This window comes from Podarcis filfolensis (assembly GCF_964270895.1).
Source record: "Podarcis filfolensis genome assembly, chromosome: 5".
Classification (NCBI taxonomy): Eukaryota; Metazoa; Chordata; class Lepidosauria; order Squamata; family Lacertidae; genus Podarcis; species Podarcis filfolensis.
Window position 1 is genome coordinate 88,197,783 of NC_139608.1, and position 26,824 is coordinate 88,224,606.

Here is a 26,824-nt window from a genome sequence, read left to right on the forward strand (position 1 = left end):
CTCATTCCCTGTGGCACTGCCATAGGGCGGCAGCTGTTGCTAAGGAGAAGAAGCTTGGTTGAGCTGGAAGTGAACGGGGCTGACTGGAGGTAGGGGCTGGGTGACATCTTTTACAAGATAGATTGGCTCAGAAAAAAAGCCAAATTACTTCTGATTTTTTTTGGGGGGGGGGGCAACAGGTTAGCTTGTTTTGCAGAGCCAATCCAACATGATTGTTGATTGTGTACAAAAGAGAAGTAGAGAAACAAGAGGAACACTCCAATCTTCCTGTTAAGGACGACAAGTCAATGCTGTAGTCCTTGATTAATGTCCATTGCACTGTGGAGAGCGTATTAACTTATGGTCTGTGTGTGTGGTTTGGGAGCTGCATGGCCAGGGGGAAAACAATGCTATCCAGGGTTGTAAAGACTGCAGAGAGAATAATTGGGTGCACTCTTCCCACCTTAGATCAAATCTATGCTGCCAGGTGCCATAAGAAAGCGGCAGAGATAGCGCAGGATAGTACGCACCCTGGAAATGATCTCTTTCAGCTTCTGCCTTCTGGAAGAAGGTATAGGGTTATAAAGGCTGGGACCAGCTGCCTGAGAAACAGTTTCTACGCAAATGCAATTCTGGTTCTAAACGTAGCATAAGGTGTCTCTATAGTATAGTGTATTTTAAAATGGGGTTTTAGAGTTTTTAGGGGGTTTTGAATGTTTTATGTAGTTTTTATGTAGTTTTATGTAGTTTTTATGTAGTTTTTATGTAGTTTTGTGGTAGTTTTATGTAGTTTTTATGTAGTTTTATGTAGTTTTTCAATTTCATTGTTCTGCATGGGACAATGACAATAAAGATATCATATATCGTATTTCCTGTTTTCCTTCTAGCATCGATGATACATTCATTCATAGCTTGTGTGACAAAGACCCGGCCATGGGACAGGCTACATGTTCCTGCCATTCCTACAGTGACATTAAAGAGATCCATCCGATGTGCTTTCTTCTACAGGTAGGAACCAGCTGTTAGCAAGGACCTTTCCTTTGGTACAGGATATCTGACAATATGCAGCCGCAATATATGGCCTTGCGGGTGCAAGAAATATAGCTGTACAATCAGAAAAGAAAATGGAGGGGGGAATTGTAAGCATGCGTGGACTGTGAGTGCTTCTTTGGCTAGCGGTCGTGCTGACATTTGTAGGGAGGGATCTGAGCTATTTCCCTCCCCAAAGTTCTGGGAAAACATTGCTGAGGGGGAATGTTAGGTGCTTCCCTTTCTGGCGATCTCTGTAAAAGAAATTCCACACTGAAACCTTGCATTAGTAATAGAATAACAGAAACAAATTGTGGATTTTGAAGAAGACAAAAAATAGAATCCAAAGTTTGGCAAGACAGTCCTGGAAAATGTTTTGGATGATGATGATGATGATGATGATGATGATGATGATGATGATAATAATAATAATAATAATAATAATAATAATAATAATAATAATTTATTATTTATACCCCGCCCATCTGGCTGAGTTTCCCCAGCCACTCTGGGCGGCTCCCAATCAAGTGTTAAAAACAGTACAGCGTTAAATATTAAAAACTTCCCTGAACAGGGCTGCCTTCAGATGTCTTTTAAAGATAGGATAGCTGCTTATTTCCTTCACATCTGAAGGGAGGGTGTTCCACAGGGGGGGCGCCACTACCGAGAAGGCCCTCTGTCTGGTTCCCTGTAGCCTCACTTCTCGCAATGAGGGAACTGCCAGAAGGCCCTGGGCGCTGGATCTCAGTGTCCGAGCTGAACGATGGGGATGAAGACTCTCCTTCAGGTATACTGGGCCGAGGCCGTTTAGGGCTTTAAAGGTCAGCACCAACACTTTGAATTGTGCTCGGAAATGTACTGGGAGCCAATGCAGATCTCTCAGAACCGGTGTTATGTGGTCCCGGCGGATGTTATTCAAACATTCTTCCTAGTCTAAGAATATAGGGAAGGGCCTCAGGCAACTGGTGTTTGAGAAAGAATCTGAACGAGTAAACTAAAGTACTGAGATTGGCTCAGCAAAACCACAATCTGACCTGAAAACCTGGATTCGTTCCTAACCGGGGAGAGCAAATGGGTTGCCTGGATGGAAGGAGTTAAGAACTCCTTACTGTTGGTGGCAAAGAAAAATAGTTATAAAAGGGAGAATGCCCTGGATGCCCAGATCTAGGTTTGGGGCATGTACTCTGTGGTGAGAGAACCCTAGCAGAGATTTAAAATCACAAAACATGCAGGAAAGTAAAGCATGGAAATATCGGCTGTTAGACCTTTAAAAATCCTTGTGAACTCTGACACTTCCTTAGCATAGAGAAAGACCACACATTTGGTAAGTTAAAAATGGTTTACTCACAAACTCTCCAAAGGTCAGATTCCTGTGCTTTCCCATACAGCATTCGGGGAAAATTGCACAGGCAGTAAAACTTGGCTTAGTTGCAGTGGTGAAAGTTCCTAAATTACAGCAACTAAAGAGTGGTTTGTTAGAGACATCTGCTAAGCTGGAGCAACCTTCTTAGCCTCTTCATATGCCAAGCTTCTCAGGTAGACTGGAGGGGGAACAAAGCATTTATTACCTAGTTCCTCTCCAAGGTGAACTAAGCTTGGCAAGACAGCTTACTCAATGATCTTAACCCCTTCATGCATTACTTAGATCATGCATTACCTTTTCCATTGTAATCTCACCATTCTGCCATTGGTTTGTTCTCACAGGAGATTGCCTTGGAAATCTTCTTCAGAAGTGGCTACTCCATATTCCTTGTATTCCACAACAGTGACAGGACGAAAACCCTGAAAAGGTACCTCACACGAGAGCTCAAAGTTCCCAAAGGCTCTTTAGTGCACTGACGGACATTCCCTCCTGCCTGATCCTGTGCTAACTTCCCCCGGTGACACAACAATGAGATTATTCTTGTCAGTCTGTTGGACTGCAATTTGCTTTGGGAGCAAGAACTCTTTGCTCCACTGTGACAAGTTTTGCCTAGAACCTCTATTACCCTATTGAAAAAGAAGGCTGGTGAAACTGTCACAATATCTTGGAAATGTAGCTGAATATTGCAAAGCAATTTCCCAGATCCCTCCTTACAAACATGAGGTTTTATTTTTCGTATTCTCAGAATATCAAGGCATGTGTTTTTCTCCTGGACCCACCTGTCCTGTATTCCGGGATTTGTAGTCCACATTGCGCAGCACAAATTTGCAAAATGTGTAAATATTTTACTCAGCCTGGCAGCCCACATGCAGAAACCTATTTCGTTGTTGAGTTATCCTTCCTGGTCTTGCATGTGCACTAATAGCTGAAAAATGACTATCCCACAATACACACACATTAACAACAACTGCCCCTCCAGGTAATTATTTCCTGAGCCAGTTGGTTTTTTCCTTCTAGGATATTTTGAGTTAAAATTGACTGAATAAGGTTATTGTTGGACAGCTAAGATATTCTGTCAACAACTTCCTTTAAATAATATGTGGGTGTATGAGCTCATATATTTCTGCTGTGTTTGTTGCTTCTTGTTGTCCCTTCTCCTCATCCTTGACAAAGCTAATCTTAACACAAAATGTGGTATGGGAAATGAACTGGGGTTATGGAATAATTGTATGTGGAGGGAAATTCAAGTGATTTTTACTTACGTGTGTTTGTGTTCTACTCTGAGAAGCTGAAGGAGATGCAGTCGTACCTTGGTTTAGGAACAGCTTAGTTTATAAACAACTTGGATTAAGAATGCTGCAAACCGGAAGTAGGTGTTTTGGTTTGTGAACTTTGCCTTGGAAGCAGAACATATTCTGCTTCCTGTTGAGTGTGTTCCATTTGTAAATTGAGTCCCGCGCTGCTATGGGAAAGCATGCCTTGGTTTAAGAACGCTTTGGTTTAAGAACGGACTTCCGGAACAGATTAAGTTTGTAGACCAAGGTACTACTCTATTTGCAAGGTTCTCCCAGTCCTATCAGCAGCTTGTCTTGAGCACATAACTGATGATTGAACTACACTGGGGCTTAGTTGGCAAAACATACAGGAATCCTTAAAAGTTAATTTCTAAAGCAATTATGATTTCTGAGCATGAATCAGCCCTTTCTATTGTTGCTGTATTTTCTTCGTTCCGGTTCAGATTTTATTCGAAGAAGCCTAATCTGAAATCGAAAGGCATCACGGAAGCATCAATTAATATAAGGTAACAACTGCATTAATTAATTAACTGATAAGCCTTTCGTTCTCTTTTAGAACTGTAGCGAGTATTTTAAACCAATGTGCCCCCTGTTACCTGACAAAGGGTGTGCTGGGAATTGTATATGGTGTATATTAGTTTACACATATTATTCATGTGCAAATTTTTGTACAGATCTTTTTATCTATTAAAAAAATGTTGATACAATTGTATACTTAACTGGGCAGAATGGATTTACGAGTGAACACTTGCAAAAGTGACTAAAGTGAAGTAGAATGTGTTGACTTCTTTTGCCCCCCCCCTTTAGCTAGCAGTAGTCAAAAGAAGAAGAAAAATATATTTGCAGGATTGATTGTGGGTGAGAAGGTACAAAAGACTGAGGTTCGTGAAGGCTTGCAAGAGAAAGTTGAATCTTTTCTTTAGAGGAAATACAAATCTTGTGTGTCAGGAACATCAAAACAGCTCTCTACTCAGTCAGCAGACAGAAACCAAAGCTTTCTGAACTCTTCCTCTCAGTCTGGCTTATTCTGCTATGGCTTCACTGTGTGGATGTGAATATAACAAGCGAAATGGTAATCCATTCCAACATAAATAATAATGGTATTTTTTTGTTTGCCTTTATCATTATTTTTTTTAATTCCAAGATGAGTGACAGTGATATGAGTTACAATAACTGAAATAATACGTGGGTGAAAATATTCCAAGAAGAAATTACCAAGAAAAGGAATTGATCACTGATTGCTATTTCTTGCTTAGCATTCCCAGAGTGTTTAAAACATTCCCAGTCTTCTTCACACTCATTAACTGTACATATTCCTTGATTCACCCAAAGGGCTCAGGTTAAACCTCATAGAGAAAAATATACACCAGGAGGTTTAGTTTGGTCAGAATTGAGCATGCACTTCCAGAATCGATGCTAAATTTCTGGGAAACGAGCCACCGTAGCCGCTAGGGGGCTGTGGAAATTTGTTTCCCAGGGTTTTTAGACTTGTCTACTCATGTTCTATGGGATGCAGGTGGCGCTGTGGGTTAAACCACAGAGCCTAGGGCTTCCTGATCAGAAGGCTGGTGGTTTGAATCCCCACGACGGGTTGAGCTCCCGTTGCTTGGTCCCTGCTCCTGTCAACCTAGCAGTGCAAAAGCACATCAAAATGCAAGTAGATAAATAGGTACCACTCCAGCGGGAAGGTAAACAGCATTTCTGTGCGCTGCTCTGGTTTCACCAGAAGCGGCTTAGTCATGCTGGCCTCATGACCCGGAAGCTGTACACCCTCGGCCAATAAAGCAAGATGAGCGCTGCAACCCCAGAGTTGGTCACGACTGGACCTAATGGTCAGGGGTCCCTTTACCTTTACCCATGTTCTATCTGAAACCAAAGGGGCGCATGGGTTGCCAGATACATTTTTTTCCTAGCTCTCCTACCCCACTGTTTAGTTGGAGCTTCTTCGGGTCCTTTCTGCTTGTCTCATAGACCAACTTATTTTCTAAATTGTTGATGCTGAAGAACGAGATCAGTTGAATCGCTTGCCTGCAGTAATACACCTGACTTTGTTCGCTCTGAACATAGAAACTCCAAAGCTCCATTATACATGCACCGAGGCGATAAAAGAAGCTGATAGAAACGGCAACATTAAAAATCGGGTGGTCAGCATATGCAGCGACCAATAGGCCAACCACAACTCTTTACTGGCATGAGGAAGGAAGGCAGTCTTGTAAGCAGTTTAAAGAGTTTGGATTTGGATTTGATATCCCACTTTATCACTGCCCGTAGGAGTCTCAAAGCGGCTAACATTCTCCTTTCCCTTCCTCCCCCACAACAAACACTCTGTGAGGTGAGTGTGGCTGAGAGACTTCAAGAAGTGTGACTAGCCCAAGGTCACCCAGCAGCTGCGTGTGGAGGAGCGGAGACATGAACCTGGTTCACCAGATTACGAGTCTATTGCTCCTAACCACTACACCACACTGTCTCCAATAATAACTGATACTGCATTTGAGGTTCATTTAAAACAACAACAACAAGTTGCCACCCAAGTTTGGCCTGAAGCAAAACTTAAAATGAGTTGGAACATTTCTCCTTAAACAAAATATCCGAGGAGTCCTGAGGGAAGTCAAAAGAGTTTCAATCCGCCTAGTGCACTTTCTCAAGGGAAGAGGGAGTTCCACACACCTCTTCAAGCACTTTAATATAATATACAGTGGTACCTTGGAAGTCGAACGGAATACGTTCTGGAAGTCGGTTCAACTTCCAGAACTCTCAGAAACCAAGGCGCGGCTTCCAATTGGCTGCAGGAAGCTCCTGCAACCAATTGGAAACCGTGGAAGTTGCACTGGACATTCGCGTTCCAAAGAACGTTCGCAAACTGGAACACTCGCTTCTGGGTTTGTGGAATTCGGGAGCCAAAACGTTCGACTCGCAAGGCATTTGGGATCCAAGGTACGACTGTAGTTTTGCTTTCTTATGCTCTTTGCGAAACAGGAAGTGTGTGAATATTTTTCAGTGAATCTTATGCCTTATAGACTCTGTGCACATTGCCAGCTTAAAAATCAGCGAGGTTGTCTGTGTTTCGAATTAGATTTGTGCATTGTATAGTTCCTAAACTGCCCCTTGCCAGTAGGTGGAGAAAGGGACCTGGATGTCTCCATAGGGCTTAGGTTTTCAAACTGGGTTGAAGCTGATCTGGGGGGAATGCAACAAAACACAGTATTTCTAAAAAGAAAAAAGGTAAAAAAAAATACAGGATGGACTGCCGTACATATGTGTCTTCACAAACCAGCCATAGGAGCACGGTGGATGCAGAGCAAACTGGAATGTGTTCACAGCTTTCGTTCCCCAATTGTTTTTAATTGTTCGGCAGGTATTGCTCCTCCGAAGGCAGCTATCAACATGTTAAAAACAATACATGACGTCGCAAATCACAGTACAATTTGAAAACGTCACCCAAAGCACAACAATACATTAATTGTTATTTTTTACCATACCTTGCTGTGGAGGACAGAACCAAGCAAAACCAGTTTTGCATTTCCCTTGCTTTTAAACGAAACCAAGGTTAGTTACCGTATTGACTCGAGTCTAATGCGCCATCGAATCTAATGCGCGCACCTCACTTTTCAAAACCTTGAAACCAGAGAAATATTTGCTGGCAAATGTAAATGCGCCATTGATTGTAATGCGCACCCCGATTTTCGCAATGTAATTTGGCCAAAAAGAAAGGTGCGCATTAGACTCGAGTAAATATGGTATAAACGCTAACATTGCAGAAACAAGGGCATTCCAAACTGGTGTGTATTCTGTGGCCAGAGTGCTTAGCTTGGGTGCAGAAAGCCCTACAAAGTTCATAGAATGGCCTTGAGCAAGTCACTATGGTCTTTTTTAAAAAATATGTGCCTGAGCGTGTTTGTTTTATATATATATATATCCCCCTCTCTCTCCCTCACTATCCTGACAGCAGTTTCTTTTAAGGTGACTTGTACCCATTGCATGGTAGGGTTCACTGTGTGTAAGCCAATGATGTGTGTTTGCAACACACCATGTAAGCCAATGATGTATGTACCTTGCAACAAACAAGAGGGAGATCCAGAGCACAGGTTATCAGACTTACACATGTTGGATTCTACATGCCTGTATGCTGCTATACGTTAAATGCAAAAGATATATGGTTTGGGCAAATGAGTTATTTCGAGAGATCCTGCATTTTGACAATGGTCATATGCATATATATTTTTTTGTGGTGTTGCGCAATCAAGGCCAATGATCCACAATTTGGGGCTAGTTTTGGTTGCCAGGACAAAATTCGCTGCTCTTTCTCTTTTTGAACTTACCCTGCACCTGTACATGAGATCGGGGGCAATATTGAAATACTTTACTGTCACTTGTACAACTTGTATACAGTGAGATTACACAAGCACCCCCCACTCAGCTCTCTTAGTCTTAATTCCCCTCGTTTACTGACGCAAACCCACCAAACCCCAAAGTCAGTTGCCCTGTTGTTGTCTTTTCATTCAACAGCCTGACAGCCCACGGATAGAAGCTGTTCTTTACCCTGTTGGCACGACTAATCATGCTTCTGTATCTTCTGCCTGAGGGCAGGAGATCAAGAAAGTGCCGGCCAGGGTGTGAATCATCCCTGAGAATTTTCCTCACTCTCCTGAGGCAACGTTCTTCCACTATTTCATCCAGCGGATTCACGGGACAGCCCATAATATCTTGTGCTATATCCTCTACTCCCCGTCCCCTATGTGCTAAGTTTGGAACTGGAGAGAGGGATGGGTGTTAGAGCTGGAGGAGAGGACCAGCAGCTTACTTTGGTCATGGGTGGTGAGGCACTGACAACACCTCTGTTGCCAAGTACCCAAACAGCCACCCTCTCCAGAACTAGAAAAATAGGTTGGGCTTATTTGGGGGTTGAGTAGGAAAGTATTCAGGCTCCACCACCCAACCACAAAACATCAACCCTCACTATTCCTCTCTAAGCTAAAAGGGAAGGTTGGGTTTTGCTTTAGCAGTGGACAGGCAAACTCTTGGAGTACCTCTTCCACCCAGTGCCCAAACAATCCCACGCCTTTTCTTCTTGGTCAGGCAAGGGTCTTCTCCATATTAGTGCTGAATATCTGAAGCTCAGCGCAACTGTGGTGACGATCCCTGCACATTCCTCTAGCCCCAAACTGAAGAGCTGCTCTTGCCATGGGTGAGAGTGGCCAGCAGGTTTATAGATCACCGATCAGGGCTCCAAGCCTGTCAATATGTGTATATTGTTTTCTGTTTGGTGGACTGACACATGCTTAGTAGTAGTGGAGAACCTCTTCTAGTGGGTGCAGAGCTATGTGATCAAGAGCGCTTTTATTGCTTGGGGACAGATTACAATGATTGGATGCAAAGGGGCCACACTGTGCCTTGCCTCTACCTCGCTATTGGCCATGCATCCATTGGTGATGGTTGTAGCCCATTCACCTCCAATCTGCCTGGTTCTCCTTTGCCGTAGAATTGGGCGTCATGAGGCTCGAAAAGTTTGGCTTTCTGAGAGGGGCAGGCGCAGTGTTCTTCAGTTTGTTCAGCTTGTCCCTCTCTTCTTGACATTTCCTCAAGCATGGGTAGCAAAGATCTTTTTCTTCCACCACGTAGAGTGTCTCGAGGCGCTTAATGTGGTCAATGTAGAGCTCCTCTTCTGTGGGCCCAGGAAAGGGATTCCGCTTGGAATTCAACTTCTTGAGTTTAGGGAGCTTTGCAATGCTGTTTGGGATGCTCTTCAGTAAATTGTCAAATACTCCAACTTCCTGCAGCTCCTTCAGTTGCCCCAGAGTGGTTGGGAGGTTGTCAATGTGGTTGAGGCCAAGATTGAGATTACGCAAGATCTTGAGCTGGTTTAGCTCCATGGGCAAACTCCGGGCCGTTAGCTTGTTGTTGCAAAGATTCAGGAAAATGAGACTCTGTAGGTTCCCTATTGTTTCTGGCAGCTTCTCAATCTGGTTGCTGTGCAAGTCCAGCCAGCGCAGGTTCGTGAACTTGTCAATTGAGTCTGGGATCTTCTTGAGCATGTTTCTGCTGAGGTCCAGTTCGTCCACATCATTCAGCTTCAAGATGCACCTGGGGAAAGTGGTGATGCCCATCTTGCTCAGATCAAGGCGACGTTTCCCGTCAAATGTGATCTTGATGCAGTTCTTAGCAACTTTCAAGGTGACCTTTTTCCCCTTGGGATTTTTCCCCCCCTTAGCCATTCCCAGCGAAAAGAGTGTGACACAGATTAGATGAATTAAAGGAGTCCAAGGAAAGCGTCCCAATGAGATCTGCTGCTGCTTATTGTTGAACCTGAATGAAAAACACATACACATATAATTGTTAAATCTATAGAGGTCACTCCTTTTTGCTGGGCAGGGTTCTCTTATTAAAATACTGTTAATACAGAATGACAGAAAGCTTCTTCCCCATGCACCAGGTGTGCAAGCTTGCGTGAGCTGCAAGGGCAGCTGGAGGAGCAGCCTCAACAAGCCTCTGGCTCATGAGGAGACCATCCCCAGAGCCTGAAGGGGGCGTTGTTTTCATCCTGCTGCTGGAGGGGCAGCAGGGCTTCTTCAGCTAATGCTCAAGGAAGCGGTTGTGGCTGCTGCGCTACCCTGGACATCAGCTGTTATGCGTGGAGGCTGAGCAGCTCAACAGAGACATGATGAGTTTGGCCCAAAGTTCAGTTGGTTCAGCCTATGCCCCTAGATTTTTAGCTGAGTCAGGGCAATCAGGTACAGAACTCTTCTTCAGTACCAATCCAAAGCCAATAAACTTAGTTGTTGGAGGAAACCAGTGAAAATTAACTATCAAGCCAATTTCCTTCCATTTGCCTGTTTGATATACACCCACAGTCACCAAATCCATCACAGCATGGACTCTTCCTATGAATGCTTACCCCTAAGTTCTCTACAATGAAAGTTGGTTTAAAAATAAATAAATTCACAAATAGATACACAAATTGCTTTCCAGTATACATTATCTACATATTCACTGACATACAATTACAACTGCCCAACAGCTCCCCCATTGGCTTTCTTTTATCTGAAGCGTTGTTTGTCGATTTTGTGTATGTTTAGGTTGCTCGTTGCGAGCTGTGGCTTATATGTCCAAAAGCTGCAAGTCTACCTATGTTTACCCGGCAGCAAGTTCCAGTGGATTCCCTGGAACTTACTCCCAGGCACGTGGGGTAGTAAGGCAAAGGTAAGGTAAAGGGACCCCTGACCATTAGGTCCAGTTATGGCTGACTCTGGGGTTGCGGAGCTCATCTCGCTTTATTGGCTGAGGGAGCCGGCGTACAGCTTCCGGATCATGTGGCCAGCAGGACTAAGCCGCTTCTGGCGAACCAGAGTAGTGCATGGAAACACCGTTTACCTTCCTGCTGAAGCGGTACCTATTTATCTACTTGCACTTTCGAACTGCTAGGTTGGCAGGAGCAGGGACCGAGCAGCGGGAGCTCACCCCGTCGCGGGGATTCGAACCGCCGACCTTCTGATCGGCAAGTCCCAGGCTCTGTGGTTTAACCCACAGCGCCACATATCGCAGCCTTAACCTGCTTCCTATTTTGAGTTTTGAAAACCAATGCCCCTAGTGGTGCAGCAGTGCAACTGTGCCAGCACGTTTTGCAAAGCTAATCAGGGTTTCAATGGAATGCCTCCTTCTTTATTGATCTTTTCCCATGGAAATAAGTCATCTCTTTTGCTCTCTGTAGACTTTGTGTTTTGCTCAATTAGAGTCCCAGCCTCAGCCTCAAAGTGAGGAGGATCATTTGGATATGACAGCTCTCTCTCTTTTTAAACTATCCATACTTTGTACTGTTGTTTTAAAAAGTGTTCTTGCCCTTTTCCTGTCCTCCCTGCATGATGCCTGATGAGGGAAACGACAGAATGAACTGTGAAATCAGGGTTGTGAGAAAGGATGTAATAGAAGAAAAGATCCCCCCCAATCTCCCTCCCTGCTCTCCTCTCTCTTTCCCCCCAACCGCATAATGCATATGATAGTAGTGTCTCACACCGAATGTAAACAGACTCTGTGAACTGAAAGTGGAGACACTATTTGTGTTTTTCTCAATTAGCTTGTTATACAAGAAAAACCATTAATAAACTAATTAAAAGCCAAAGAAAGAAAGGCTAACCCCACTTAAAGGTAAAGGTAAAGGGACCCCTGACCGTTAGGTCCAGTCACAGAAGACTCTGGGGTTGCGGTGCTCATCTCACTTTACTGGCCGAGGGAGCCGGCGTAGAGCTTCTGGGTCATGTGGCCAGCATGACTAAGCCGCTTCTGGCGAACCAGAGCAGCACACGGAAACACCATTTACCTTCCCGCCAGAGCGGTACCTATTTATCTACTTGCACTTTGACGTGCTTTCGAACTGCTAGGTGGGCAGGAGCTGGGACTGAGCAACGGGAGCTCACCCCGTTGCGGGGATTCGAACCACCGACCTTCTGATCGGCAAGCCCAAGGCTCTGTGGTTTAACCCACAGCGCCACCTGCATCCCTCAACCCCACTTATATGGCAGTAAACACCCCAGAATTCAATGCGTCTTACTTCTTCGTAGACCACGGTTAGGATTGCAGCCGTAGATGGCTTTGTGATGGGCCGTTATGTGACAAGCCACTCTATTAATTTTATTTTTAAAGGTGGCACTATACACTTTGTTGGTTTTGCTGCGAAAGACCAACCGGGGTGCTCCTCTGGAAATCCATTAACTTTGAAAGGAAATGCACAGGGCAGGCAATCAATTTGTAAATATCTGTTGATTGCTGAGGTAGGCACATCGATTGTGCCGGGCGGTGCGCTTAAAAAAGAATAGGTATATTTCCGCATCAGTGGACTAACAGAAGGAAGACTAGTGCAAGCTAAACCCGTTGCAGCAGAATGCAAAACGAAAGTGAAAAGGGCCAATGGAATGAAAGGATGAAAATGTCACTGAGTGAGGCATGTCCCTAGGTAAACTGCAAGAAAATGCAGTACAGTTGACTCACAACTCATACATGTTTAACCTGGGCAAGTGCAGTTTTATGTGCTTGGCAGCTGGACAGCTGCGCTTGCACAAATTAGACGCCCACAAAGTGGACAGCTTCCCAGGCACTGGAAAGGTTGAGACATCTGGGCCATCCATGCAAATGCCTCCAGAGCCTTCACGAGTCCTTCGCAGAGCCTGATAAGCTAGGCAGAGACTTTAAAAGCTCTCCACCTTGCATAAGGGGAAAAGTTAAAAAGGTAACGGACCCCTGGACGGTTAAGTCCAGGCAAAGGTGACTATGGCGTTGCGGCGTTCATCTCGCTTTCAGGCCGAGGGAGCCGGCGTTTGTCCACAGACAGTTTTCCGGGTCATGTGGCCAGCAGGACTAAACTGCTTCTGGCGCAACGGAACACTGCAACAGAAACCAGAGTGCATGGAAATGCTGATTACCTTCCCACCACAGCAGTACCTATTTATCTACTTGCACTGGTGTGATTTCAAACTGCTAGGTTGGCAGAAGCTGGGACAGAGCAACGGGAGCTCACTCCATTGCGGGGATTCAAACCGCTGACCTTCCGATCAGCAAGCCCAAGAGGCTCAGTGGTTTAGACCACAGCGCCACCCGCGTTCCTACATAAGGGGAAAGACGCATTTGGTGCACCAGCTCTGGAAAGGAAGGGATAGTCACATGGGAGAATTTCTGGGGTTGCTCTGACTAGACGTGATTTTGGCTTTACACACAATCCCCGGAACCCAACCCCCAAGCAAGTTGCTAGTTGTCCGTACTTTCCGGAAATCATTTTTTGGCGCTTTTTGTAGGTGCTTGCAGGGTAGCGATGAGCACCGGTTCCACTTGGCTGAGCCCCAGCTGAACCGAAATCTCCGGCATTTAATTGTGAAGAGTCAAATCACCGTTTTGATGAATGATTGTTTGAGAAAGAATATAGATTTGTCTACAACACTCCTCTCCATTAGAAAGGTTTCATTACAAGCCCTTCAGGCTTTTTGACTACTCATTAATCATGTGCAAGTACATAGACGCAGGGATCAGATGGGAGATAATGCATTTCAGCTCATTTCAATAACATACTGCGGCCCTTAACAATTTGTGCCAGGATCCCACATTCGCCCAAACACTTAGCTTTCTCCAAAATAAAATAATGGCAGGGAACAACCTTGGCTCCCAATACAGATCCATCTGGCCTTTCAGTAAGACTCTACTCCTGGAAGAGACTTCTCGGATCTTTTTGTTTTCGTGAAAACTGTATCCACTTCGTATCACTTTTTTATTTAGTCAAAGCCAGTAAGATGGTCTGGAGAATGAGAACGTTGTCTACCCTAAAGAAGAGCATCCAGATAAAGCCAGCTTGGGCCTGATTAACAGCTGTGATGCTGTTATCAGGATTGGGATTCAGGTTACCAAAATGATTTTTTTTTATTTTTGGGGGGAAGTTAGAAAATAATTTAAGGAAAAGTCTTAACTGGAGCCAGGTAGGGTGGTTTATAGTCCAGTAGATACCATTACATGCAGGGGGAAAGTACTGGTGTATTTTGCAAGCACAAATGCGTTGCTGACTGTCACCGGAAGTATCCCCTCCAAGGTTTGTTAATTTTTTTCCGATGAAAATAGGCGCTGCTAAAATGGGTGGGGTGGAGGATATCTTCATTTTAGCAGGGGCTTCAATCACCAGGAAGGGGTTCGTATTGAATCCTGCCTATGAATCCTGCCTATAACGGAGCAGGATTTAACACCCCCATCACTAGGGCTGAGCAAAGTCTGGTCTTCAATATCATGCTATAACATTGTGATATACCTATATATCACGATGTCTGAAATAAGGATGTAACTATGCAGAGGTGAACGAGGTAATGTCCTGGTAACTGCTACTACAAAGTGATAGTTGGGGACGTGGGCGGTGCTGTGGTGTAAACCACTGAGGCTCTTGGGCTTGGCGATCAGAAAGTTGGCAGTTTGAATCCCCGCGACAGGGTGAGCTCCCGTTACTCGGTCCCAGCTTCTACCAACCTGAAAGCACGCCAATGCAAGTAAATAGGTATCGCTCCAGCGGGAAGGTAAATGGCGTTTTATGTGCTCTGGCTTCCATCACGGTGTCCCATTGCGCCAGAAGCAGTTAAGTCCTGCTGGCCACATGACCTGGAAAGCTGTCTGTGGACACAGGTTGACTCCCTGGGCCTGAAAGTGAGATGAGCGTCACAACCCCATAGTCGCCTTCGATGGGAGTCCTTTACCTTTTACCTTTACCTTAAGTGGTCTAAAACAGACACATTTTACTTATTTTACCATATTGTTACAACTGTTATGTTATAGTACAGAGCAACAAGGACAGAAAGAATCAGGAGAGAAGTGATGACCAGCTCCATGGTTTTTCCCATATCATGTTTTTTTTTACATAGCACACATGCACACATTGTGATTCGCAATATAGCGCCATGTCGAATTTTATGAAACCATTAGTGTGGACTTCAAACTGATGTTGGATGATGGATTGATACATTGCCCAGCCTTACCCACCACTCAGCAGCTTGATGAGCAAGGAGTTAAATCCTGCTTTGCACACCAGTTTTCTGCCAATTGCGGCGCCACAAGTTGATTTGCAGGTGTGCAAGGCTTTGAGAGACTGGAGTTTCTAGGCAGAGAGCAGACCAGACTGGGAAGGTCTGGGACTTGCTTTGTCGACAAATACCGTATTTTTCGCTCCATAAGACGCACATTTTTCATCCTAAAAAGTAAGGGGAAATGTCTGTGCGTCTTATGGAGTGAATGCATGGTCCATGGAGCCGAATTGCCCAGGGGCTAAAAGCAGATCATACTTTTTGTTTTGAAAGAGGGAAGTGGGTGTTGAAACAAAGCCGCTGATCGCAAGTGATCAGAAGCGAGATAAGGGACGCTAGCAATAAAGGAGGCTGCCTGGGAGGGGGGAGGTAAAGACAGCAAACTTGCAAGGAGAGGAGACAGGAAGACTAAAGCAATGAGGAGGGAAATTAGAAGAAAAGGAGGAGCAAAAAACTGCTCCAGCTAAGGAAAAGACACTAAGGCAAACAAGAGGAAAAGGCAGTGTTGAAAAGAAGCAGCTGATCGGTGGGATCGGGAGAGAGATAAGGGACGCTAGCGGAGGCTCCCTGAGAGGGGGAAGGTAAAAGCCCATGGATCCTCAGGATTTTTACATTGGGTCACCCCAAATTCACCATCAGATCACATAGCATGTCCATGGCTACAGCCTGCACCAAAAAAATCACGCACCCACTGTTGTGTGGGGCCGCAATGGCGCAAAAACGTGGTTACAAAGCACGGATCCCCATGGATTCTCAGGATTTTTGCATTGGGCTACCCCAAACTCACCATCAAATCACATGTCTGTGGCCACAGCATGAACCACAAAAATCATACATCCACTGTTTCGTTCAGAAAAGTTTTTTCCTTGTTTTCCTCCTCTAAAAACTAGGTGTGTCTTATGGAGTGAAAAATACGGTAAAAGCAGAACTTCTCTGTATTCTGCATCAGACAGGCAGGTGGCGTTGCTCGTGTTTATGAGTACAGTGTTGGGGTGTGACAAGCTGGTGGTAGAATTGGGGCTGCATGGCGCAGACGCATCGCTGTGAGACCAGGTTGTCTCTTGCAGGGTGTCCACACACACCTAACCTTGCCTCTGCTTCTATACCGTCCTGGTAAGGTGGCAGAAACGCTGCCATCAGCTCCTGCTCTCACCTGGAGTCATCAGGTTTGTGGCTGAGCTTTGAACTGGGAACTCCCAGATAGATAGCAGCTTCTGCTACTAACCTTATCCCATTGGGGCTGATGAACTGAGACCTCGCAGTATTGCAAGTCAGGCAGCAAGCTTGACATCCCCACTAAATGCATAATAAATGGCTTTGCTCACATGCCTAATCATTCTTCCCACCCCATTGCATATCCACACGCCCCCTTTCTCCCCACACGCCACATTCCCCGCTGAATTCCTTGGGCCCAAATGGATGCTCTCTGTGGCCGCTCAGGCATATTCTGATTAATTTGAAGGAGAAAGTCTGCACATCGTTGAAAACCAAGGGCCCTTTTCTGTGAAGCCAGCCATGTTGTTTTTCTACTGCAAAGCCAGCTCTCGCTGTTACAGTGGTACCTCGGGTTACATACGCTTCAGGTTACATACGCTTCAGGTTATAGACTCCGCTAACCCAGAAATAGTGCTTCAGGTTAAGAACTTTGCTTCAGGATGAGAACAGAAATCGTGCTCCGGTGGCACGGCGGCAGTGGGAGGCCCCATTAGCTAAAGTGGTGCTTCAGGTTAAGAACAGTTTCAGGTTAAGTATGGACCTCTGGAATGAATTAAGTACTTAACCTGAGGTACCACTGTATTTGCAACTTGCATGACTCGTGCAGACAGAATCTGAGAACACACCATTTGTGTGCACTCTAATGTAAGGAGCAAAGTCTTTCGCTTCTCCAAGACACAGTGATATTGGGTGCTCAGCTCCCATTTTCTCCCAAAGTTTGGGGGGCCAGATTCGTCGCTCATTCTGTTATTTTGGGACAGTGTTGTCCCAAGGAAAGGGTTAACCCACCCATCCCTGCGTGACAAGATACAGATGAACACATCCTCACCACCCTGTGGCTAAATAAAACCAGCCAGAGGAGCATTTCAAACTAAACTTTCCATGCCTCACATATAGTTTGACCCTTGATTGACAGAGACACATATCGAGTCCCTCTGTTAGGAAACGTACAAATCGCGTATCCCGGCTAACTTGACGGCCTTTTCAGCCCTCCTCCTACATAAAACTAAAGAGATGGATTCAAACTGCTTTGCTTTCTGCAGGCAGGCTGCTTTAAACTAAAGAGAACCTCCATTTCACAAAGGCTGTGATGTGCAGGTTCTCTTTGGCTCACAGCAGCTTGCTATCGGAGAGCAAAGCAATTGAATTCATCTCTTTAGTTTCATCTAGGAGGAGTGCGGGGGGGGGGGGAGAGAAAGTTCCTCTTATACAGCCTTTAAAAAGAAAAAGGTAGAAATGTTCCTGGTATCAAACCCACACAAGATATTCTGCGTAGAGAATTGATGAAGAGACTTCATCTGAGCAGCTTGACGGCGTTGCTAAGCTGCTGTATATAAACAGAAAAGTGCATTAGCTGCTGGCACCTTGGGAAACTAAGCAAGCCCGCCGAGTGGATCTGGCACTGAACACAAGCTTTTTCTGTTAGCAAACTTCTTCCACTAATCTCCTTCAAACAATGGGTCCTTATCGTTGCCACTGTTTGGAAGTTAGCGGGGGGGGGGGGCGGGAACCTGGACTGCAAGGGAAATGTTTATCCCTTCCAGATTTCTGCAGGATTACAAGCTCTAAAATCTAAACTCTAAAATAAGGTAGGATCTGCTTTGGGAGAAGTTGACTTACCCTGTTCCTGTGATATTCTAGTCAGCTCTTGTGATGTAGCCTGTGAAACTTTTGGTTCCTAAGCAACAGGAAATTCCAAGCCCTTGGAGACCATTAGCATATGCCTGCCTGGTTTGCAACATGCCAGGTCAAAGGTGGCGCCCGAGGGCCCTGGCTGCACCTCCCAGTGAAACAGACAGCTCCAACCAGCAGAAGCCACTCAGCCCATGACTCAGAACAGGGTTGTGAGGCTCTCTGGCTGATCACTTTATCTGGTAGAATTCTGTGGCTGAAGGACAGATCAGGCTGCTATGCAAGAGGCCTCATAGCACCCGTGAAATCATTGCCCTGTGTCTAACCCTGGCGACGTAGCAGGGTGAAGCAACAGACCCTCCAACATTTCTCCGGTGAAATTAGGGATGCCCTATTCCGTAATAAGGGACGTGGGTGGCGCTTTGGGTTAAACCACAGAGCCTAGGACTTGCCTATCAGAAGGTTGGCGGTTCGAATCCCCACGACAGGGTGAGCTCCCATTGCTCAGTCCCTGCTCCTGCCAACCTGGCAGTTCGAAAGCACGTCAAAGTGCAAGTAGATAAATAGGTACCGCTCCGGCGGGAAGGTAAACAGCGTTTCCGTGCACTGCTCTGGTTCGCCACATGACCCGGAAGCTGTACGCCGGCTCTCTCAGCCAATAAAGAGAGATGAGCGCCGCAACCCCCAGAGTCAGTCACGACTGGACTTAACTGTCAGGGGTCCCATTACCTTTATTCCGTAATAATTACTTTATTCTTTATTCCTGTCCCATCTGACTGGGTTGCCCCAGCCACTTTGGGTGGCTTCAAACATTTATGAAAACATAAAAGGTAAAGGTAAAGGTACCCCTGCCCGTACGGGCCAGTCGTGTCCGACTCTGGGGTTGCGCGCCCATCTCGCTTAAGAGGCCGGGGGCCAGCGCTGTCCGAAGACACTTCTGGGTCACGTGGCCAGCGTGACAAGCTGCATCTGGCGAGCCAGCGCAGCACACGGAAACGCCATTTACCTTCCCGCTAGTAAGCGGTCCCTATTTATCTACTTGCACTTTGATGTGCTTTCGAACTGCTAGGTTGGCAGGCGCTGGGACCGAGCAGCGGGAGCGCACCCCGCCGTGGGGATTCGAACCGCTGACCTGATGATCGGCAAGTCCTAAGCGCTGAGGTTTTACCCACAGCGCCACCCGCGTCCCTATATGAAAACATAATAAAATGTTAAAAAGCTTCCCTATACATGGCTGCCTTCAGATGTCTTCTAAAGGTTGTACAGTTACTTATCTCCTTGGCTTGGGGGGGGGTCACATAATTCCATACCCTACAGCGTTTCTCTGATGAAACTAGGGACATCCTACCATACCAATTTTTTTAAAAAAATAAAACCAATGTGGACTAAGGCATAGGTAAAGGTAAAGGGAGCCCTGGCCATTAGGTCCAGTCGTGGCCGACTCTGGAGTTGTGGCGCTCATCTCGTTTTATTGGCCGAGGGAGCTGGCGTACAGCTTCCGGGTCATGTGGCCAGCATGACTAAGCTGCTTCTGGCAAACCAGAGCAGCACACAGAAACACTGTTTACCTTCCCACCAGAGTGGTACCTATTTATCTACTTGCACTTTGACGCGCTTTCGAACTGCTAGGTTGGCAGGAGCAGGGACCGAGCAACGGGAGCTCACCCCGTCGTGGGGATTCGAACCTCTGACCTTCTGATCGGCAAGTCCTAGGCTCTGTGGTTTAACCCACAGCGCCACCCACGCCCCTAAGGCATACTCTCCAACTAAGACTAAGGCATACTCTCCAACATTTCTCCATGCATTAATTAATATCAATAAAGCACAGTGCTCATTTGGTGGCTGTCAAGTTTTACCTCTGCTTTCTACTTTTGCTCTCTCTACCTCCGGGGGGGGGGGGAGTTCAGGTGGGAGAGGAAAATGCTCTCTCACCTACAGGGCTGGTCCTACCTCGGGTGGCAGAAGCTGTGAAATGGGCGCATAAGCCCCCGGCCATTCCTCTTTGTTGGAACACAGTGCTCTGTGTGCTGTATAACCTGCCCTTCCACTTTCTACATTAACCTGCTCAGCGTCTGCACATGGAATGGAGACCATAATAATGTCCTTTGCCTCAGGCGGCAATATGCCTTGGGCTGCCCTGCTCACCAGCAATGGTGACTATTCCAATGCAGAGGTTTGGTTGCCCCATTTCACCTGTGTTGTAACTCTCTTATGGGAAAAAAAACAACAACCATTAGTGGTCTCAATCATGTCCAAACTATTGCTATGCAACAATTACAGTGGTACCTCGGGTTACATACGCTTCAGGTTACATATGCTTCAGGTTACAGACTCCGCTAACCCAGAAATAGTGCTTCAGGTTAAGAACTTTGCTTCAGGATGAGAACAGAAATTGGGCTCCGGCGGCGCGGCAACAGCGGGAGGCCCCACTAGCTAAAGTGGTGCTTCAGGTTAAGAACAGTTTCAGGTTAAATACGGACCTCCGGAATGAATTAAGTACTTAACCTGAGGTACCACTGTATTTGTTTAAAAAAACATAAAATTTATACTTGATTTTTAAAAGTCTCAGAGTGGTTTACAAAAATCAAGAAAAGTTCACATACAAGAGGATACTAAAGTTGAAACTTTAATAACAGATTAAAATTACCTCAACTTTCTAAGCATCTGGATAGGCATTCTAAACAAGAATGTTTTTAGCAAGCACTGAAAAGAGTACAAGTGGATCTCAATAGGCAGGTAGTTTCAAAGTGCAAATGCTGCCACAATTAATAAAAAGTGGGGTATAAATTTAAAAAGAAGTAAGCACAACTAGCTGATACAGTGGTACCTTGGTTCTCAAACGTAATCTGTTCCAGCAGTCCATTCGACTCCCGGAACAGTTCAAAAACTAAGGCGCGGCTTCCGATTGGCTGCAGGAGCTTCTTGCACTTAATCGGAAGCTGCGTCGGATGTTCGGCTTCTGAAAAATGTTCGCAAACCAGAACACTCACTTCCGGGTTTGCGGTGTCCAGGAGCTGATTTGTTCAGCAACTAAGCCGTTTGGGAACCAAGGTTCTACTGTACTGGCCTTTGCCACTACTCCTTTGTCAGAGGAGAAATTCTCAGCGTGATCTTTTTCCTCTTCCTTTTCTTGCAGGAGAAGCGCTGGAAGGGAGAAGACGATGCTCTTGAAGTGGCAGGTAAATAAATGGAAATCCCTGGTTTCAAACTAACTTTGAAACCAACGGGCAGCAAGTCACTGATCGGCTGCCCTTCTCCCTCCTCGGGGAAAAGCCCCCAGGAGCCGCACACATGCTCCACGTCTCTTTAAAGGGAGTGCGGCTCTTGCAGGCTTTTCCAGGAGGTGGGGGAAGGGACTGAGGGGCTAAGCCAGAAGCTAAAACAGCGCTCCCTCTTGCTGTTCTGGCTTCTGGGATAGCTGCGCAGCCTGCATTCACTCCATAAGATGCACACACATTTTCCCTTACTTTTTAGGAGGGGAAAAGTGTGTCTTATAGAGCGAAAAAATATGGTAAATTGCTTGGCGGGAGGCTCAGGGGTAAAAGGGGGTGGGGAGAGAACACTAGAGGAAACCAAACCTAGAAGCAGACTTGAAAAATATGAATAACAACTTGGGATAAAGAATGTTTAACCAACTGAATATTCTAAGTTATACCAACACATAAGATTCCATAAAGCACATTTTATGGCTACGGAAATTAAAAAGCAAGCAACCTATAGGTAAAGGGGCCCCTGACCATTAGGTCCAGTCGTGACCGACTCTGGGGTTGTGGTGCTCATCTTGCTTTATTGGCTGAGGGAGCCGGCGTACAGCTTCCGGGTCATGTGGCCAGCATGACTGAGCCACTTCTGGCGAACCAGAGCAGCGCACGGAAACGCTGTTTACCTTCCCGCCGGAGCGGTACCTATTTATCTACTTGCACTTTGACGTGCTTTCGAACTGCTAGGTTGGCAGGAGCAGGGACCGAGCAATGGGAGCTCACCCCGTCGCGGGGATTCGAACCGCGACCTTCTGATTAGCAAGTCCTTGGCTCTGTGGTTTAACCCACAGCGCCACCCGCGTCCCTAAGCAACCTATAAGCCACTCTAAAATAAACATGCACAGACTACTGTGTGTGAAACAGACAATCAGTTATGAGTAACTTCCTTTACAACGCATATTCGTGTATATAATGATCACTGTATACCAGGCATAGGCAAACTCAGCCTTCCAGATGTTTTGGGACTACAACTCCCATCATCCCTGACCACTGGTCCTGTTAGCTAGGGATGATGGGAGTTGTAGTCCCAAAACATCTGGAAGGCTGAGTTTGCCTATGCCTGCCTGTTCCTGACTTCCTTGGTAGGCTGAGGGTGGACAAAAGAAGCCTCTTCATACCATGCAGAATTGATTTATGGAATTCACTTCTAGGAGGTATTCTGACGGCCACTAACTTAAAGAGTTGTGTGGGGTTTTTCATTAATGATTAGGCAAATTGATGGAGGTGACTACATCCGTCACTGGCTGTGAGCTACAATAGCTCAATGGAACCTATCTAAGCAGAGGCAGCAGATCACTGAATCCCAGAGAGTGGGGCCAGTAGACCCTCCTGGCAAGGTGAGAGGTCGATGAAATGTATCATGTGAGGTCTTTGAGGTAGAACCTCTTTCCATGGAGGAGCCATATCCAGAACCAGAACCCATTCGTGTTAGCAAATGATACCTTCATTCTCTGAGAGGTAACTGTTACAGGAGATTTCCTGTGGGTCAGTAATCCTTGCTTCTGTGTCGTGGCAGAGGAGAGAGATCAGCAACTTTGACTACCTCATGTACCTGAACACTCTGGCCGGGCGCACCTACAGCGACCTCATGCAGTACCCAGTGTTCCCGTGGGTGCTTGCTGACTATCACTCCCAGGTGAGTCTTCATTCTTTCTTTCTTTTTAAAAAAACCCAGCATCTTTATTGAAAATTCAAAAAGTACATAACTATATGTGCACCAGACATGGTGAGACGCAAACGAAAAAGAGAAACAGAACCCGTGCAAAAGGAAAACAAAGAGTCCAGGGGGGAAAGTCCAAAAAGTACCAGTGGTATCTCGGGTTACATACGCTTCAGGTTACATACACTTCAGGTTACAGACTCCGCTAACCCAGAAATAGTACCTCGGGTTAAGAACTTTGCTTCAGGATGAGAACAGAAATCGTGCTCCGGCGGTGTGGCGGCAGCAGGAGGCCCCATTAGCTAAAGTGGTGCTTCAGGTTAAGAACAGTTTCAGGTTAAGAACGGACCTCCAGAACGAATTAAGTTCTTAACCCGAGGTACCACTGTATTGTACCAGATCCTAACCTATTACAGTATTTGTAAGAATAGATTCCAAATGCCATTGGATTTGTCCACAGCAAGTCTGCGTTTATATGCAAGTTGTTCATATGTTGAAAGTTTGTATAGGTCTTCAATCCAATCATAGAAGGGAGCCACATTTTTATTTTTCCAATTCATCAGTATCAGTCTTTTTCCCTTGGTAAGGGCACAGAGAGTCAACCCATATTGTCCTTTTGTAAGGTTCCATGTGCTGGGCATATAATTCAAGAGGATAATTTGCTCTGTAGATATAAGGTTATTCCATACAGTTCTGTTGATGGTTTCAGTTACCTTCTGCCAAAAATCTTTCAATATAGGACAATGAAAAAACATGTTTTAGAGAAGCATTATCCCTATTGCATCTCCAACCGTTAGATACATTAGATAGCCCTTTTCAAAACAACGTAATGGCGTCCAGTATATTCTAAATATTATTTTGAATGAGCCTCAATATAAGATCCGGAGACACTCTTGTTATAGCAGTTAAAACAGTTTCCCACTGTGTGGTTGAAACTGAGATCAAGGTGAGTCTTCGTTCTGCTGAGCCTACCATTCTTTCGTAGGCGGAGTGGGGGGCATTTTGGGTGTCTTGCTGTTGGGCTTCTTTGTCGGGGATTAGAGTTGCTCCCTCGCTGTGTTTTGCCTGTGTGAGAAAGATCTATTTGTGTTTACGTGCCAGACTCTGGACCTTACCAATCCCAGCGTCTTTCGCGACTTTGCCAAGCCCATGGGGGCGCAAACCAGAGAGAGGAAAAGGAAATTTCTCCAGCGTTACGAAGAAGTAGAGAAGAGCGAAGGTATTTGTCCAATTTCTACCCCCACTTTCTGTATATGTTGGGAAGAACCAGGAATATAAATTATAAATTATAATTATAAATTAACTCCTGTTTCTTCCCATCTTTATACTGTATAATGTGGTTATGATGTGGTACTGCACCAGCAATAACTAGGCCAGGGGTAGGCAACCTAAGGCCCAGGGGCCAGATGCGGCCCAATTGCCTTCTAAATCCGGCCCGTGGATGGTCCGGGAATCAGCGGGTTTTTACATGAGTAGAATGTGTCCTTTTATTTAAAATGCATCAATGGGTTATTTGTGGGGCACAGGAATTCGTTCACTCTCCCCCCCCAAAAAATATAGTCTGACCCACCCCATGGCTGAAAAAGGTTGCTGACCCCTGAACTAGGCAATAAGTTGTCAAGGAGCTGTCAAGGAGCCAGGTCATCCACAGGGCAGGCACACACACAGGAGGCAATTAGCTCTTTTTTAACAGAAAATAACAACACACCAGAGTCCTCTGGTTCACCATAATCCAGCTAAGATGTTGCTGAAACTGACCACTAGCTCCACTCTTCCCTCTCTAGCCTTTTCTCTGGATCATAGCTGTCAACTTACAGATTTGAAAATAAGGGACCAGCAGCCTTGAAAATAAGGGACCAGCAGCCAAAATAAGGGACCTGCAGCCTCACCTGTTCCAGGCACTCCAGGCTTCCTGTCCTCCTGCAGTCTAGTCAAACTCATGCTGGTAGCTTCGAGAACACTGCCCAACCAACTTTGTAACCAGAGGTTCAACTGAATAGAATCTGAATCACATGCACCACAAGGCCTATGCAGCCTCAGCTTAAGATGGCTCCCCGGCCTGGCTTTGCACTGCAAAGTTTGCAGCAGCACGTGCAACAAAATGGCGTCCAGCATTCAAAAACCCCCTCAGCTTGCATTAACTAGCCACACACAAGGCATGCAAGCTCCACTCCCCAGTCGTTCTTAGACTTCTTTTTGGGTGAGCAACACAGCCAAGCAACACAGTTGGAGCCTCTCTCCTCCCTGGCGAGCAGGGAGGGAGGGAGAGGAGCTGCTTCCTTTGAAATTTAAGGGACATCATTTAAGGGACATTTAAGGGACATCCATCAATAAGGGACAGCAGCGGGACATGGCACTGGAATAAGGGATTGTCCCTTCAAATAAGGGACACTTGACAGCTATGCTCTGGATCCCGACCAAGTAGACGAAGGCTGCATCGAGGGGCTGGGCTCCTCCTCTGGGCCTGTCTGACCCATTCCTCAGCAACGTGCAGGACTCTCCTCGATTGGGGTGTCATCAAGGGGGCGGCAAATCAGGGCTGGAACTGTCCTGCTTCTGTGAAAAGGGCCAACCTCTGACTCCTCTCTATTTGAGTCTGCACTTATACTGTGGCTCTCAGCCTCTAAGCTTGTCCTGGAAGGCCCTCCTTCTCCTGACCTCCCTCCCTTGATCACTCAACCCTCCTGCTTCTAGCATCTCCTGGCTCGTTTCTTCAGCAGACTGCTCTTTAGTGTTCCACCACCAGGGCCGTCTTAACCATAGGCATTAGGGGTGTGGGGCACCCGGGTGCCAGGCTCTCAGGAGCACCAGGCCAAGAGTCCGGGGTCCGAGAGTTGGAGCCCGGGGAAGAGCCCACCCGACGGAGCGCCGTGGTGGGCTATTCTGCTGTGGGCAGCTCTGCGCCGCAAGTTCAGGGGCAAGCAAGCCGTTGAGGCGGCTGGCTGGCTGGCTCCACCCTCCTGCGCGCCTGGGATTGGCGTAGGGCCTCTGTGCCCTGCTCTGCCCTGCCTGCGCACCTCAACTATTATTTTTTTTAAATGAATATTTATTAAATTTTCCAATTTTATATAAACACAAAAAGAAAAAGAAAAAGAAAAATATTAAAAACAATTCAGTTTCAATAACAGTTTTTCAATCACATGCTTCTTTGACTTCCTCATACCTCCCCTTCTTGTTCTCTAGTTCAATTTGTTAATTCAGCAAATCCTAATCTCTTAACATTCCTTTTAGAATATCACCTTATTTTCCACTCAACATTTTTAAATTTAATAACAAAAACAATTATAATCCCCATTATCTTTATCATAACAGCTAGAGACCACCAAAGTTCAAACCAACATCTTTTCAAAGTACATTAATTTTATAATATTTCTGTAGATATTCCTTAAATTTCTTCCAATCTTCTTCTGCTGACTTTTCTCCCTGGTCGCAGATTCTGCCGGTCATTTCTGCGAGTCCCATACAGTCAATCAACTTCATCTGCCACGCACCTCAACTATTAAGTAGTGGGTGGACACAGCAGACCACACAGAGATTTCTCCAAGTAGTTCTTTATAAGTAAGCTGGAACTGAACTGAACAGCAAACAGCTCAGCCGGCCTGCTTTTATAGGCAGCCGGCTGTCAACATTGCAACAACAACAGGCTAGGTTTCCCGCCTAAATTAACTTATGTGGACCTGAGTGAAAACTATATACACAATACATAACATCAACGGTCAGGCTAGAGCACGTTGCCTAAAAAAAGATCAACAACTCTGGGCAACCTGCGGGGGGGGGGGCAGCGGGCGGATTTTTGTACTCCAGCACCACATATGCTTAAGACAGCCATGCCCACCACCAGGATCCAGGATCTAAGT

At 45.9% G+C, this 26,824-nt stretch overlaps 2 protein-coding genes across 2 annotated transcripts in view; one reads left to right on the forward strand and one right to left on the reverse strand.

Moving 5' to 3' along the window:
• Nucleotides 1–26,824, forward strand: part of WDFY4 (WDFY family member 4) — a 195,813-nt gene that overhangs the window by 134,966 nt on the left and 34,023 nt on the right. The window contains exons 45-50 of the mRNA XM_083615378.1: nucleotides 867–987; nucleotides 2,713–2,798; nucleotides 4,110–4,172; nucleotides 21,184–21,226; nucleotides 22,824–22,943; nucleotides 24,069–24,186. Coding sequence (XP_083471504.1) covers nucleotides 867–987; nucleotides 2,713–2,798; nucleotides 4,110–4,172; nucleotides 21,184–21,226; nucleotides 22,824–22,943; nucleotides 24,069–24,186 — 551 coding nt within the window. The remainder of the gene's footprint in view (nucleotides 1–866; nucleotides 988–2,712; nucleotides 2,799–4,109; nucleotides 4,173–21,183; nucleotides 21,227–22,823; nucleotides 22,944–24,068; nucleotides 24,187–26,824) is intronic.
• Nucleotides 8,985–18,325, reverse strand: LRRC18 (leucine rich repeat containing 18). Its single transcript, XM_083616019.1, has 2 exons — nucleotides 18,036–18,325; nucleotides 8,985–9,969 (listed from the first exon to the last, which is right to left on the reverse strand). Exon 2 carries the CDS (start codon nucleotides 9,876–9,878, stop codon nucleotides 9,111–9,113), a length of 768 nt encoding a protein of 255 aa, XP_083472145.1. The 5' UTR covers nucleotides 9,879–9,969; nucleotides 18,036–18,325; the 3' UTR covers nucleotides 8,985–9,110.